This window comes from Rhinichthys klamathensis, unplaced genomic scaffold (genome assembly GCF_029890125.1).
Source record: "Rhinichthys klamathensis goyatoka isolate OS25496 unplaced genomic scaffold, OSU_Roscu_1.1 h1tg000228l_1, whole genome shotgun sequence".
Classification (NCBI taxonomy): domain Eukaryota; kingdom Metazoa; phylum Chordata; class Actinopteri; order Cypriniformes; family Leuciscidae; genus Rhinichthys; species Rhinichthys klamathensis.
The window spans coordinates 720,963-735,930 of record NW_026606752.1 but is presented as its reverse complement, the minus strand read 5'-3'; the positions used below and the strand labels follow the sequence as shown (position 1 = coordinate 735,930).

The 14,968-nt window shown below is 38.8% G+C and overlaps 2 protein-coding genes across 2 annotated transcripts in view; one reads left to right on the top strand and one right to left on the bottom strand.

Moving 5' to 3' along the window:
- Positions 1-3,100: 3,100 nt before the first annotated feature.
- lrrc61 (leucine rich repeat containing 61) lies at positions 3,101-9,023 on the bottom strand. The gene is made up of 9 exons (XM_056264928.1): positions 8,634-9,023; positions 7,419-7,514; positions 7,183-7,329; positions 6,643-6,703; positions 6,476-6,561; positions 6,330-6,395; positions 6,162-6,230; positions 3,703-3,828; positions 3,101-3,581 (listed from the first exon to the last, which is right to left on the bottom strand). The coding sequence occupies exons 1-9, from the start codon at positions 8,659-8,661 to the stop codon at positions 3,475-3,477; spliced, it is 786 nt and encodes a 261-aa protein (XP_056120903.1). The 5' UTR covers positions 8,662-9,023; the 3' UTR covers positions 3,101-3,474.
- A 1,074-nt stretch (positions 9,024-10,097) lies between these two features.
- The window catches only part of cib2 (calcium and integrin binding family member 2), a 32,040-nt gene continuing 27,169 nt past the window's right edge, over positions 10,098-14,968 (top strand). Inside the window, exons 1-2 of the mRNA XM_056264929.1 lie at positions 10,098-10,391; positions 14,651-14,685. Coding sequence (XP_056120904.1) covers positions 10,341-10,391; positions 14,651-14,685 — 86 coding nt within the window. The 5' untranslated portion in view covers positions 10,098-10,340. The remainder of the gene's footprint in view (positions 10,392-14,650; positions 14,686-14,968) is intronic.

The window sequence follows — 14,968 nt, the reverse complement described above, 5'->3', positions numbered from 1 at the left end:
GATTTTTTTAGTGAGTGAATAAATAACCTTTAGGGTAGAAAAGAATTCGTGAGGTGGGCAACTTTTACGTTTAGTGCCTGTATTGACCTATTTTTTTTACAGTCTATGGTATTGACTAGACCGATGCATGTATAGACCACAAGATGGAGATGTTTTCTTGAATGTGTCCACTATGGTCCACAACAATATTTTATACCTTATTTGTGCAAAACAAAAGGTATAGTTCAATCAAAAACAAAAATTCTGGCATCATCAGGTCATTCTGCCGTTTGTATCCCATGGAAGACAGAACGACTTTGTTTGGAACAACATGTGTTGGTGAGTAAATGATGACAGAATGTTTGTTTTTGAGTAAACATTCACTTTAACCATTTAAATACGCGGACTAAAATGCACGTTTTATCTGAAAGCATCTTGCACTGCCATTGTTTTGTTTCAAGATGCGCAACAGTAATGTTTTTTTATTTTTATTTTTTAAAGGCACATTTATTAAAGCTACTTAATGTCCTTTTTTAACGATTCCCTACTCCTGGCTCAATCAAAGACTGTAGATATTTTTTTATATTTTATTTTATTTTTGAAATAGACTTTGGCTTACTCTAAGCCCTGTCTATGAAACCAGGCCTGAGTCTTTTTAATAGTCAGCTTATTTACATTACTTGTAAGATGAATAAACATAAGACACAGGGATATTTGGCATGAATGTTCCGTACTTTATCCAACAAAATGTAAATACAAAGATGCAAAGCTGATCATATGTCATACAATTAAGATGTATTTTTAAAACAAAAAGCTGCTTGAGCAAAGAAAAAGAAATACCTTATGAAAACAAGCAATGTACAAAAAATTGTCCACATTAGGCATAGAATAAAAAGGCAAAAAGCATTCTCTAAAAATTGTAAACAAGAAGAGCAACATGGGAAAGCATCAGAAGTGGTTAATAAACAATACTAATGGTACACAATAAGTGCATTATCATTAGGAAATATAGAAATAGCAGCATTTTAAGCATAATTTAAAACATAATGTTAAATACAGCATTGTTTTAGGAGTGCAAAGAGGAATTGTCTTGATTCTGAACATCCTGAGACAGTGATCAAATTGGATTAGGGGTAACTACAGTATCAGTCTGTCTAAACCAGTGGATCTCAACCTTTTGACTTCAAGACCCCCTATTGTCCCCAACAATACTTGAAGGCCCTCCTCACTCACAATGTAATGAAATATAGAGCTTTAGAGCTTATAATAACTAGAAAGATGTACACTGATGAGCCAATACATTATGACCAGTCACAGGTGAAGCGAATATCATTGATAATCTCTTAACAAGGCCACATATCAAGTTCTAGATAGATTAGATGGTAAGCAAACAAGGCGGAAGTACCAGTTTTTTGGCGTGTTCACACCACAGGAACTTAGTTCACAGGTTTTCTGTTCTAGGAACTCCTTTTGGAGGAACAAATTTAGCTCCTACTTCAGAGTAGGGTCTAAACCAGCACTATAGGAACTACCAGTGACGTTAGTGTACGCTGATTGGCCGAACGCACGCGAAAATCCAGCACCCGCCATTTTTTAAAAAGCTGTGTAAACACAGATTATAGCCTATATATTTTCTCCAGAAACTAACTCCACGAACATGGAAAACAGTGATAGATGGACCTCTTAAACTTTATGCTAAGGAGAAAAATCCAACGCAACTTTGAGGGGACCAAGCGAAGCATGATGTATTTCTGCTCAGCTAGTAACACTGGACATAAACCACACAGCATACGCTAATGCCTTTTCATATACTGTCTACTTTCTATGTATAACAGTTATATCTAATATCGTATTAAGGCTGTTAGACAGATCTTAAACTAATGAACATGGAGAATGCGAGCACTGTGTGCCCAGGCTCTGGCTGGCGTTCTCTGCGCTGTCAAAATAAAGGTCCGCCGTACTGTCAAAATAAAAGTCACAACAACAAGCGCGGCTTACGTCACTTCAGAGTTCCTACTGGCGGTGTGAATGCAACCAGGAAAATGTTCCTACGGGAACCATTAGTTCTTGGGGGAACCACCCTGATGGCTAGTTCCTAGAACTAAGTTCCTAGAACTGGCTCTCGTGGTACTTTGATGTCATACACCGATCGGTCTGCACAGGAATAATGACCTGAGTGACTTTGACAAGGGCCAAATTGTTATGGCAAGGCGACTGGGTCAGATTATTTCTGAAACGGCAAGGCTTGTGGGTTGATCCCGGTCAGCAGTGGTGAGAATTTACCAACAGTGATCCGAAGAGGGAGTTGGTCACCCAAGGCTAATTGATGCACAAGGACAACGAAGGCTATCCTGTCTGGTCCGAGCCAACAGAAGGTCTACTGTGGCACAAGTCACACAAAAGTTAATGATGGTTATGGGAGGAATGTGTCACAACACACAGTGCATCACACCCTGATGTGTGTATGGGGCTGCGTAGCCACAGACCAATCAGAGTGCCTGTGATAACCCCTGTCCACCATCAATAGCGCCCACAATGGGCACGCGAGCGTTGTAACTGGACCTCGAAGCAGTGGAAGAAGGTTGCCTGGTCCGATGAGTCCCATTTTATTGAACATCACGTGGTCGGCCATATACATGTGTGCCGTTTACTTGGTGGAAGTGAAGGCACCAGGATGCACTGTGGGACGACAATAAGCCGGTGGAGGAAGTGTGATGCTCTGGGCAATATTCTGCTGGGAATCCCTGGGTCCAGCCATTCATATGCACATAAATTTGACAGGTGCCACCTACTTAAACATTGTTGAAGACCAGGTACACCCCTTCATGACAATGATGTTCCCTGATATCCTCTTCCAGCAGGATAATGCCCCCTGTCACACTGCACACATTGTTAGGAATGGTTTGAGGAACATGATGACGAGTTCAAGGTGTTGCCCTGGCCTCCAAATTCCCCTGATCTCAATCCAATTGAGCATCTGTGGAATCTGCTGAACCAACCATTTTGATCCTACAGGACTTGAAGGATCTTGGTCCTGGTCTTGGTGCCAGATACCACAGGACATCTTCAGGGGTCTTGTAAAGTCCAATGCCTCGTGGGTCGGTGCTGTTTTGGCAGCATGCGAAGGACCAACAACATATTAGGCAGGTGGTCATGTTTTGGCTCATCTGTGTATCTTCGATATAAAAATAACCAAATACAAAGATATATCTTGATTTTGTTGTTGTTTAGCTTAATTTCAAGTCATCTGAGCCCCTCTTGGAAGTTCATTGCAGCACCCTGATTGAGAACCACTGCTTTGAACGGTGGAAAATCAGAAAGAACTCAAGAGTAGTTACAAAAACTAAACCCTCACACTGCAGGCAACACGGAGCATTTTAGATTTCTGGCACCGGTGATGCATCAAGCTTATGGACATTTAAAAATACATAGAAAAAGCTGTGGAAAACAGATGCATTCTTATGGAAACATAATTAGATGGAGATATTCCCAGATTCAAACGGCATACTGCTTTGGTTGGTTCTTGAGGCTGAAGGTCCGTTCGTTTTGTGAGATCACATGTGCTGCTCGACTATTCAGGAGCCTACATTCATGAAGAACATCTGTTGAGATGGTTACCGAAAGCATATTAAATCAATGCTTTGGAAGTGTGACTGCTGATGATGTGTTTAAAGAATGTTTTAGAAAATGATTATGATTAATGAACATGAGTTTAGCCCATACCACTGAACTGTTTATAGGCTTCATCAACAATGGCATTGTTTGATCTCTTTATCTCCCAAAAACCATCATCCACCCAAGGTTTGGTCTCTGGCACCTCAGGCAGTTGGCCATTTTTATACATGCCTGCTACAAATGAAAGAGAAAATTATAATTATAGAACATTTAGATAGGCAGAGTCTCATAAATGCAGAAAAAAAATCTTTATTTTTTAAAAGTAATGAAGTAAAATTAGATTAAAGTGCTCCTATTATGCATTTTTGAAAATTACCTTTCATGTAGTGTGTAACATAGCTCAAAGTGAATGAAAACATACTGCAAAGTTTTAAATCTGAAAGTTCACTGTATATAAAGTTATTGTCTTTCAAAAGTAAGAGTCGACTCTGAGTCAATGAAATTAATCGTTTTTCAAACAAGTCATAAGCCGTTTCGTTGTGACGTCAAGACGAAACATTAGTGAAGGTAAAGCCAGTTTTTTTCACTGCCCAAGGACGAGCATGTGAAGAATCAGTGGTTAAAATTCTTAATATATATATATTAAGAAATAAAAAAAATGCTTGGGGTCTGTAAGAACAGAAATAAACTCTTTTAAATGAAACAAAAGATTCTCCGCCCAGCCCTCCTCCAGGGGAAGGAGTGGTGCGATCGCCCGGCCCTCCTCCAGGGGAAGGAGTGGTGCGATCACCACCTCCTGGTTCAGAGCAGATCCCTCCATCTCTGGGTTGCCCATCTCAAGGCCGCTTTGATGGACATTGGGGGGTTTAGCGGCGGCCTGAGGGACAGGCTGCGCTGCCTTCCTGCTGGGGGCTCAACGTTGCAACCGGGATATTGTTTTTGGCAGTACCGGAGCAGGTGTAGAAGCTGCAGGGTGACCCCTCGGTGACAAGCAGACTGGGGTCCAGTCCTCGGGAACCAGGTGGCGGTAGTATCACTGCAGGGCAAGATGTGTCTGATGGCCTCTGTTGAGGACTTTGTCCGGCAGTCCAAAAGCAGACAGTGTCGCCGAAGAGGCCATCTTGCGAGATGGGGGCGCTGAGAAAGCGCCCTTTGTCGACATCCCACATCTCTGCAAGGTTCAGCCAGATATGGCATTCCTGGAACACCAAGGTGGACATCGTCTGGCCGAGTGCCCGCGCCGTGACCTTGGTTGCCCGGAGGGCGAAGTCGTTCGCTGTGCGCATTTCCTGCATCAACCCCGGTTCAGAACTACCCTCATGCACTTCTTTGATGTACTGGCAGGATGGCCATCACATGCAGGGTGGAGGCGGCCTGTCCAGCGGCACTGTAAGCCTTATCAGCCAGGGGTGACGTCAGCTCACAGGTCTTGGACGGGAGCCGCGGACTTTTCCTCCAGTTGGCGCCACTTTATGGGCACAAGTGCACCGCAATTGCAAGCTCCAGCTGTGGCATCTCCACGTACTCCGCGGTGGCCCCACCATCGAGGGTAGTGAGAGTGGAGGAGGCCAGGAAGCGTCTTTGGGCAGTAAAAGGTGCCTTCCAAGACTTCTGGATCTCCTCATGCACCTCCAGGAAGAAAGGCACTGGGGCAGGACAAACCCAGGAACCAATCGTCCAACCACGAGTGCTCAGGGCAAGGTGGAGGGTTTCACTCGTGCCTGATACCCGTGGCGGCCTGGGAAAGCATGTTAATCAACTCTTAATCCGACTCAGTGTGAGCGACCACCCCAGAGGGGGGAAACTTAGCCTCATATACATCCCTAGAGGACTATAGCCCACTCTCTGATGCAGATATTGACATCTGGTCCTCGGCAGGAGCATTAATTGACACGCTGGGTCTGCCATGGGAGGGACCAATGTCATCCAGAAGCTCAACGGCACTCGACACACGGCACATCTCCTCTATATAATGCTCTTTTAGCTATGGTGACTGGAAGAGTGATCGTTGTTTGAAACCACTTAGCTACGAAGCAAAAATCTAATGAATGGATTCATGCCGCCATCTTATATACCCGTATCGTATGTACAGGGGAGTGGCTAGGCATGCAAATTCCAATCGCCAATTTCATTTCATCCATTTTTCTAAAACTAAGAGGTGATTGGGGCTCCCAAGTGAGACCCCATTTGTCAGTTGACATAACGTCAAACATGACTGACAGAAAGGGAACAGCATTTGAAATAGAATGCTTTTGTAATATTCTAAATGTATTTACTGTCCCTTTTGATAAAATTAATGCATGTTCGCTAAATATAAATTTTAATTTCTTTGGGGGAAAAAATTTTACGGACCCCAAACTTTTGAACGGTATATTTTTAGGGCTGTCAAAGTTAACTTGCACTAATTAATCAAACGTTTGACCCCCAAAATGTTGTGTGTGTTAAGCATATTATCATATTATACACAAAACTGCACAGTACAAAATGAAACACAAGTGCACAGCCTATTTTAATGACAGTTTTTCTATTAAAATCTTAAATAACAGGATTTAAATTCCAGCGAGTACCTTTAATTGTATCATCAATGTCTTTGCATAGTTGATATAAGTCACTTCCACGTCCCACCACCCTTTCACCTTAAATAACACATTAAAACAGAATATGATAACTTGCTAGACTGAGTACATAATTTTCTGAAAAAAAAAGTGTTTAGCAAAATAAAATGAAAAACTCACCATCCAACACTTTCAAGTTTGAAAACATTTCAAGAATAATAGTTCGGTATGATGAACTCTTGCAGACTGTAGCAAAATAAATAAGAATGAAGAAATGTTTTGAGTGCCAACAAGATTTATTAAATTAAAGCCAAAAAACTGCTAACCTGGATTGGTGTAATTATAGGTGTTGTCCTTCAGTCTGATGCTCTCCAGCTTTCTTAAAGACTTGAGGGCATGAACATTATCAACACTGTAGGTGCAAATCAATGTGTCATATTGAAAGGTGGATAGGAAAGCAGATAAATATGAGTAGCTAAAAAAGGCGGCTTACCTTGGTATCACATTACCAGCAACATTCAAACTCTGTAAACTTTCACAGCTGGAAAGGGGTTCTGAGAAGAGAAATGATCGACTCTAAAAGTCAGATATAATAGCACTGATTTTTATAAACAGTGTAATCAGATTAAAGCTGCTCTATAAAATAATTTTCATGTATTAATCACTTTTTTTTATTGCCAATGAGTAAAACATTGCAAATAACAGCTTGTAACGAAACATAAAAAACGAGACATAAGCGGACCTTCTCAGACTTCCTAGGTTGTCTATGAAAGCCTGTAGACTTTTATGTAAAAAAAAACTCAAACATATCCACATTGCTATGATCAGAGGCTTTCCTGACTGTCATTTTTGTTGTGTGTTTATTTTTTATTGAGAGGAAAGCTGCACATATTTACATATTCATCTAAACATCGCTCTTATTAGAATAAGTTGCTGGCTACATTTAACTTTAATTTAACGGCCACCGATTTTGCTAATAAAAAGGCTTTCTGAATTCTACTGATAGCCTCTTTAAGGTTGAAATAATCATTACCTAAATTTGAGATTCTATTAGCTGACAAGTTAAGAACGAGAAGTCTTCGTAGAGGTGAAAGAGGCCCCAGATTTGTGATGTTATTTCCAGAGAGGTCCAGCCTCTCCAGGTTTACACACTCTCCTATACATCCAAGATCATAAATTCCTGCCAAAAAAAAAAAAAACATAAGCAAGATTGTGTTTATGTGCGACTGTGAGAATGTATTCAGCAAAGACACTGCAATGTTGTCTTACCTAAATTCCTCAGTTTAAGAAACAAAATGGACTCCAAATCGAACTCCCCAGTGCGGGATTTCAGAAGCACGGTGGTGATCTTTGCACATTCTGTATCTGGAATATAAGGAGAAAATGTGTGATTATAGCATTTTTTTGAAAGTCCTAACAGTATTAAAGCTCTTCGTGGTGCGTTCAGTATTTTCTGTGGGGAGATTATAAATGTGGCTCTACATGATTCAAAAGATTCACGGTGATTACAGTTTTAATCTCCTTTTATGTGTCGCTTTTCTTTAACTCTCAAAGACTGGATTACAGCCGCAGCTCCCTCTGGGTTTAATGTAATGTCCTGCAAATATTCATTTTTCATGCTGACATTTTTATCATTATATTATAACAACATCTTTGTGTCCTTACATTTAATTTGTCATTTCTTCTTGATGTTTTGTTATATTGCTTCTTTATTTTTATATATTTAAAAATATAATAATAACAGCAAATAATGCAAATAAATTTAGATAGATAGATTGATAGATATACACACACACACACACACACACACACACACACAAAAGCACATACAAAAATAATTAAGCCTACTAAATTGAAAATGAAAACGGGAAATATGAAAAATAAAGCTAATTCAAAATATTAATAAAATCTCTGTATAGCCTATAAATAGGCTATAAATAGGCAACACTTGGGATGGTTATGGGATTGGTTTCCTGTAATCCGGTACTCTAAAAAGGTGCAAAATCATATAAATATAACAATAATCTCATTTAACCTAACTGAATTGCCTTGGATATAACATCTATAATAATCCATTTTAAGTCGACCATGGCAACACGCACAGCACCCACTTGAAAAAAGAGTTTTGTGAGCCAAAATATAATAGCTGAAATTATGTGGATACACTAAAAGTTGTCACAAACCAACAATTGGTTTAATTAACAGAGGCAAAGCATGTGTTTTATGAACCTTAATTCAGTGCATATACGGAGCAACAAGCGAGTAATTCCCTAAATGAGACGGCATGCTGTTTTACTGAAATTATAATGCAAGGCTGCATTCATTATGCTGCCAGACCAATGACATATCCCGCAAAATATATCCAATAAAATACATGTAATTTTAGTCCCAGAAGTATCTTTGTGAATCAGCACCACAGTGTGTGGACAGCTACCGCTGCTAGCACGCGCTAAGGTTTAAAACCGTTTATAATTAGCTACTCACCATTGTCCTTTTCCCTCTTAGAGTCCATGGTCGCTGAGATTTATGCAGTCATTCGCAGATTACAGCATGGGATAGATGTTTTGGTAATAAATGCTGGTGGGCATTTACAGTGTACAGTGTGCCGTGCGCACGGGCAGATCTGAGCAGGTGTGACTGTTAGCTCTCTCCGGCTAGCCTGAGCCTCTCTGTAATGTCTGCCCTATATAACGATGATGATTTTAATGCGGGGATTGTTTGCCCCCCTGCTTTACGGCTCCGATGTTTTTCTTCATTTCAAACGTTCTCTTGGTTTAATTAACGCGCGGGATGAATTATTTATTTAAAGTTCACACCAGCCGGAAGTTGCCCTTTCAGCGTTTTTGTGTACTTACAATGGTTACTAGGATATTGTCATGGAAACTGGGAATGGAATGTAGAACTTAGAATTGTTCTGTTATGTAAAGTTTTGTTTTATAAATGGAATAAGTATAAAGAAAGATTTGCCCAAAAACTTTAGCGAAACGTTTTGTTGATAGTTTTTTATAAATTGCACGGTTTATTTTGAACCACAAGTGACTTGGTGCTTTTCTTTAAAGACCACACTTTTAAAAAACAAGGTTCCACGAAGAGGACATTCATGGAATTTTTCTTTTGCACAAACGGTTCTTTAAAGTGGAAAAAAGTTCTTTAGCCCTATTCAAGGGCTAGTTCACCCAAAAATGAAACTTGTGTCATCGCTTACTCACCAAACCTGTATGAGTTCTTCTGTTGAACACAAAAGAAGATATTTTGAAGAATGTTGGTAACCAGACAGTTGATGGACACCATTGACTTCCATTTCTAGGAAAGAAAAATACTATGGAAGTCAATGGGTGCAGTCAACTGTTTGGTTACCAACATTTATCAAAATATCTTCTTTTATGTTCAACAGAAGAAAGAAACTCATACAGGGTTGGAACAACTTGAGGGTGAGTAAATGATGACAAAAGTTTAATTTTTGCGTGAACTATCCATTTAAAATGTTTTTCACACTAAGAAAACAAATGGTTCTTTTAATGACTGTTCACTGAAAGGTTCTTTGGGGGAACAAAAATGGCTCTTCTATGGCAGCCTGATTGTTTAGAATTATTTAGTTAAATTTTGTGTGTGTGTGTTACGATTTGTTTTGTTTTTATTTGTAATTACTGTACATATAGGGATAAATTCAGGTTGATTGGGACACTTTTTGCTATTGAGATGACTGGGATGACTATTGAGATGACTACATTTATTACTAGGCTAAATAAAACGTGTATATAGTATTCATTATATTATATTATATTATATTATATTATATTATATTATATTATATTATATTATATTATATTATATTATATTATAAACTACTGGGCGTTCCATGCTGCCCCCTGGTGGTAAAAAGGTGTTAGTTGGTTCAAGAATCATTTTCATTGAGAATTCCCTCATAGTGAGAGCGAACAGCGACAGGACAAGTACATACTGCGCGCGTCAGGAACGGTACGCGTCAAACAAGTGTAACGTTTCTTGAGCTGTTTAAGTATTTATGGAGAGTGTCGCCTTTTCCACCAACAGGCATAGGCTACTTCAAGAAGGACTGAAATTTCATGCTGGCTCCCAATTTTCTCGGCTGGCCAAACCGTGGACATAAATGCCTAGAACAGAGAAGACCAATGTGATGCATCTGCACGAGAGGAAAATCACTCGACTAAGATGGGTAATAAGCAAACGATATTTACTGATGAACAGCTAGACGCCTATCAGGTAAGTGACTTTAGTCTTTATCGTTCTTTGCAGATCATAGAGATAACGGCAACAAAATCAAATTTTGTGTAAAAGAATGTTTTGAAAGACTTTCTTTTCTCTAAATAAATAAAAAGACCAAAAAATATCAGGAAAGATTTTTTTTTCTTCATTTGACTTTTTATTTATCTACTTCTATATATATATATATATATATATTATATATGAAGCTATATAGGCCTATATATACGCACAGAATTATATATATATATATATATATATATAAAATATAAAAATAAATAAATAAATACAAATTAAGAAAGTAAGAAAAAAGCATTGCTGACAAACAGTTTATTCCCAGAGATGGTCTGTATGATTTTATGTGAGGCTTCACCTTGTTCTTAGTTTATTGTCTGCGGCATACAAGGCACTTTATTGCCTTTCACAGTGAGCAGATTGTAGGATTTAACAAAGAAATTATGAGTTTGACATAGCTGTTGTTGAGCTTTTTAAACTATAAACAAATCAAAATGTCAGTATTTAGTTCGGTAAATCTTTATGATGTTCTTAAAACAAAATGGTCAGCACACAGAAGTAAGCCACCTGCATTTATATCCATATATCATGTATCATATATTATTTGCTCTTTTTGTGATACTTAAGGTCTGAGCATTGAGGCATATCCGAAGACATCTGCTCATATTGTTCCAAAGCTCTTATCCTCCTCGTGCGCGAAACATGTGAGAAGAGAAGATGCTTTTGTCTTCGGTAACAGTAGTCTGTCATGCTTTGGCGAAACATCATAGTCTACTGCTTCGAGAAGGACTCATAGACGTTTAAATATTAATCTAATTCTGATTAGTAAACTGTTGGACTTTCTTTAAAGTCCTGTTTTTTTATTATAGCAGTGTGATGAAACATGATTAACATCAAATGGATTTATATACAAATAATCTTAGTATTGATATGTGATGTAACTGGTTCACTGAGTCAGATATTAAGGGCATTTGAATAGTAAGCATCTGAGTTTCCCATCTGCCAATCATCAAAGTGCATCAAGGAGATCAATGGCTGTTAGCAACAATGGCCGCCGCTCCTTGTGCTCTTTAATCACTGGGTTGAACGTACCTGGATCAGTGGAGCTTGCCCATTTGGCTGATAGACTCATTGCTCAGAGCAGCCAAGTCTTATCAAGTCATTCCATCATGCTGTAAAAGTGAATCAGGCTAGTGGGGGGGAATATTGCAGAACATTTTGCTTGCATTGGAAAAACGTATCCATGTCTTTAAAGGGATACTCCACTTTTTTTGGAAATAGGCTCATTTTACAACTCCCCCAGAATTAAACTGTTGAGTTTTACCGTTTTTGAATCCATTCAGCCGATCTCCGGTTCTGGCGGTACCACTTTTAGCATAGCTTAGCATACGTCATTGAAGTGGACAAGACCATAAGCATTTCTAAAAAAAAAATGACCAAAGAGTTTCGATATTTTTCCTATTTAAAACTTGACTCTTCTGTAGTTACATCGTGGACTAAGACCGACGGAAAATATAAATTTGCGATTTTCTAGGCTGATATGGCTAGGAACTATACTCTCATTCCTGCGTAATAATCAAGAAACTTTACTGCCGTACCATGAGTGCAGCAGGCGTAATGATATGACGCAGCGCCTGAAAATAGTTCCGTTGTGTTGACGGAAGGTGGCCTATTTTCAGGCGCTGCGTCATATCATTACGCTAAAAGTGGTACCGCCAGAACCGGAGATCGGCTGAATGGATTCAAAAACGGTAAAACTCAACAGTTTAACTCTGGGGGAGTTGTAAAATGAGCCTATTTCCAAAAAAAGTGGAGTATCCCTTTAAGAAGACATCCAAAAATTAGGATTATATCATCATATCTTCTTGTTTCCAAAACCTCATGGCTTTTTTTCTTCTTCAGTGAAACACTAAAGGAAATGTTTTGTAAATGGTGACGAAACGGTGATCAGTCAACTCTAGGGGTGGAACGGTTCATGTATTCGTATTGAACCGAAACGGTACGGTACGGGCGTCACGGTTCGGTGCATGAATTTTACACGGAGAGTACACGGTATAAAAATAAATAAAACTCGTTTGCAAATTAATTAATGTAATGCGGAACTACTGTTAGATACGCGGGTTCTTTAGGGACACATAATCTGTAACCCCGCCTTAGGCGAGCTCCGCCTATGTATTCAGTTTTTTGCATAGAAATGAAGCATACCCGGGCCTTGAAGAGCCAAGCGTACGCTCCACTCATATACCGCTCACGCTCACCGGTAACACGACATTCGCTCAAATCCTGCTCCGACATGAAATTTCTCTACTGTACATCTTTCTATTTGTAATGAATTTCTTGAATAAACGCCTCAATTGCAGTAGGCCTATAGATAACCTTTATGATATGTGTGGCTTTTAAGCAACATTGTATAAGTGGTAGCCTATAAATAAACGTGACGTGACGAGCTTGTGCAAACATATCCACATCGCAATCATCGGATGCTTTCTTTACTGCTGTTTTCTCACAACCGTCCAAATCTAATACAGGGATGGTTCTTGTTTCTTTCTTGTCACATTCAACATTGATTGCAAATTCACATTCATAACTTTAGAAAAATTTGATTTATTTTGCTGCGAGTTAGCAAATGGCGACATAGACTTTTTTCAGCTCTACCAAAAATGGAAGAAAACAGACTTCGCCAGACTCATAACTGATCATGATGAGGTAAATTCCGAAAATTCGATGACCAATATCTATTTATAGGCATATTATTAGAGTGCAGGACTATTACCTACTGTGCATTTGGGATTTGTAACAGGGTAAGAGACGAACTTCAGAAAATTCCTGCTGCTCTTTTACCTTTTTATTATGACTATGACGTGTTTTTAAGAAGTTTCGAAGAAGCCATTTCTTTGTTAGATATGTGGGCTACGTCTATGGTAATAATTTCACACCGGGTCGTCTATCCTCTTCGCTAATAACTCGCAGCTGTGGCCTTACCTCACATCTCACAGATTCAAGCCTCAATATTTCAAATTAACGAGCAATTAACAGTCCTCAAAGGCTTATACGCGTAAATCATGAAACGGTCTTCCAAGCTGCTCTGTTGATTTGGAGGATGGTTATTTTTTTTTTAGCATAACGCTGGCTGGGTGTTCGGGTAAACATCATAAAGGAGAGCTTAATCATTAGCTAATAAATCTGTCGGCTCAGGTCAGCATGGCTACAATGTGTACAGTGAGGTAAGAAAAAGGATACACAGACCTGGGAACAGTCTCACAATGGGTTTTGAGGCAAATCGTGCTACCGTGGGTCGACAGCTGTCGCCTTTCCCTGCGGTCATATTGCCAGGCCTCATTTCATATGTATGTGTTTTTTTTGACGGGTAACACTTATCATACACAGTGAAACCTTAGAGGCTTTGTGTGCTAATACAAAAGGTGTTGAAAAAGCCGACAAGGAGCTCAGGTGTTGATCCACATGCAGTCATGCAGTGTGAATGCAAAACTGTTGCTTAACGTGTCAGATTCACGGTTCACGTGCTTCGACTCCTTTCCCTTTATCTTTATCATTTAAAACAGGATAAGTCACTGTACAGTAGTTTGGGGTCAGTAACAATTTTTTTTATTTAAAAAAACGAATACTTTTATTCAGCAAGAATGCATTAAATTGGCAGTAAAGACATTTGTTACAAAAAATGTCAAATAAATGCTGCTATTTTGATCTTTCTATTCATCAAAGAGTCCTGAAATGTGTCACGGTTTCTACTAAATTATTAAGCAGCACAAATGTTTTCAATATTATGTTAATATGGAATGTTTATTGAGAAACAGTTCAGCAAATCAGCATATGAGAATGTTTTCTGAAGGAAAACTGAAGGACACTGAAGACTGTAATGATGCTGGAAATTCAGCTTCGCATCACAGGAATAAATTACATAAAAAAGAAAACAGTTATTTTAAATTGTAATAACTTTCAAAAACTTAAAAATCAATTTACTTTTCTTAAATTTGGACTTTTACTGGCTGATGTTTTAGGAGGGCGGGGTTTTGGTCAGAGGGTGTGGCCTAATTCTGTGCCTAAGTCTTGCAAAATTTAGCAAAGCGGTAATATAGGCTTCTTACAAAAGACTTAGGTTAGAAATTATGCTTGGGGTTTAAGCCAGATGTTGTTACTAATCTTTTTTTTGTTGTTGTATTATGATATGCAGTTATACATTATGTGTTTTCAGAGAAATGATTATCTTTCTTTTTTCATCTTAGGACTGCACCTTCTTCACCCGCAAAGAGATTCTTCGGTGAGTTAATAGGCTTCTTTTTTGGCATATCCTGTGCTTATTTTGGGAAATAATTCTGTGGAATACAGCAGGAGTACAATATGAATCTGAATCATAATCAATACAAGCAGAAATTTTAAGTAAACTATCTTTTGCAGCTATTGTGTTATGGTATTGTGTGTTCTACCAGTTCGTTCAATTGCACTGCATTCCACTTGCTCTTATTAACCATGTCTAAGATCTATATATCACTCTCACCCCATTCATTCAACGGATATTCCCCCTGTCAGCAGTTCAGCTCCAG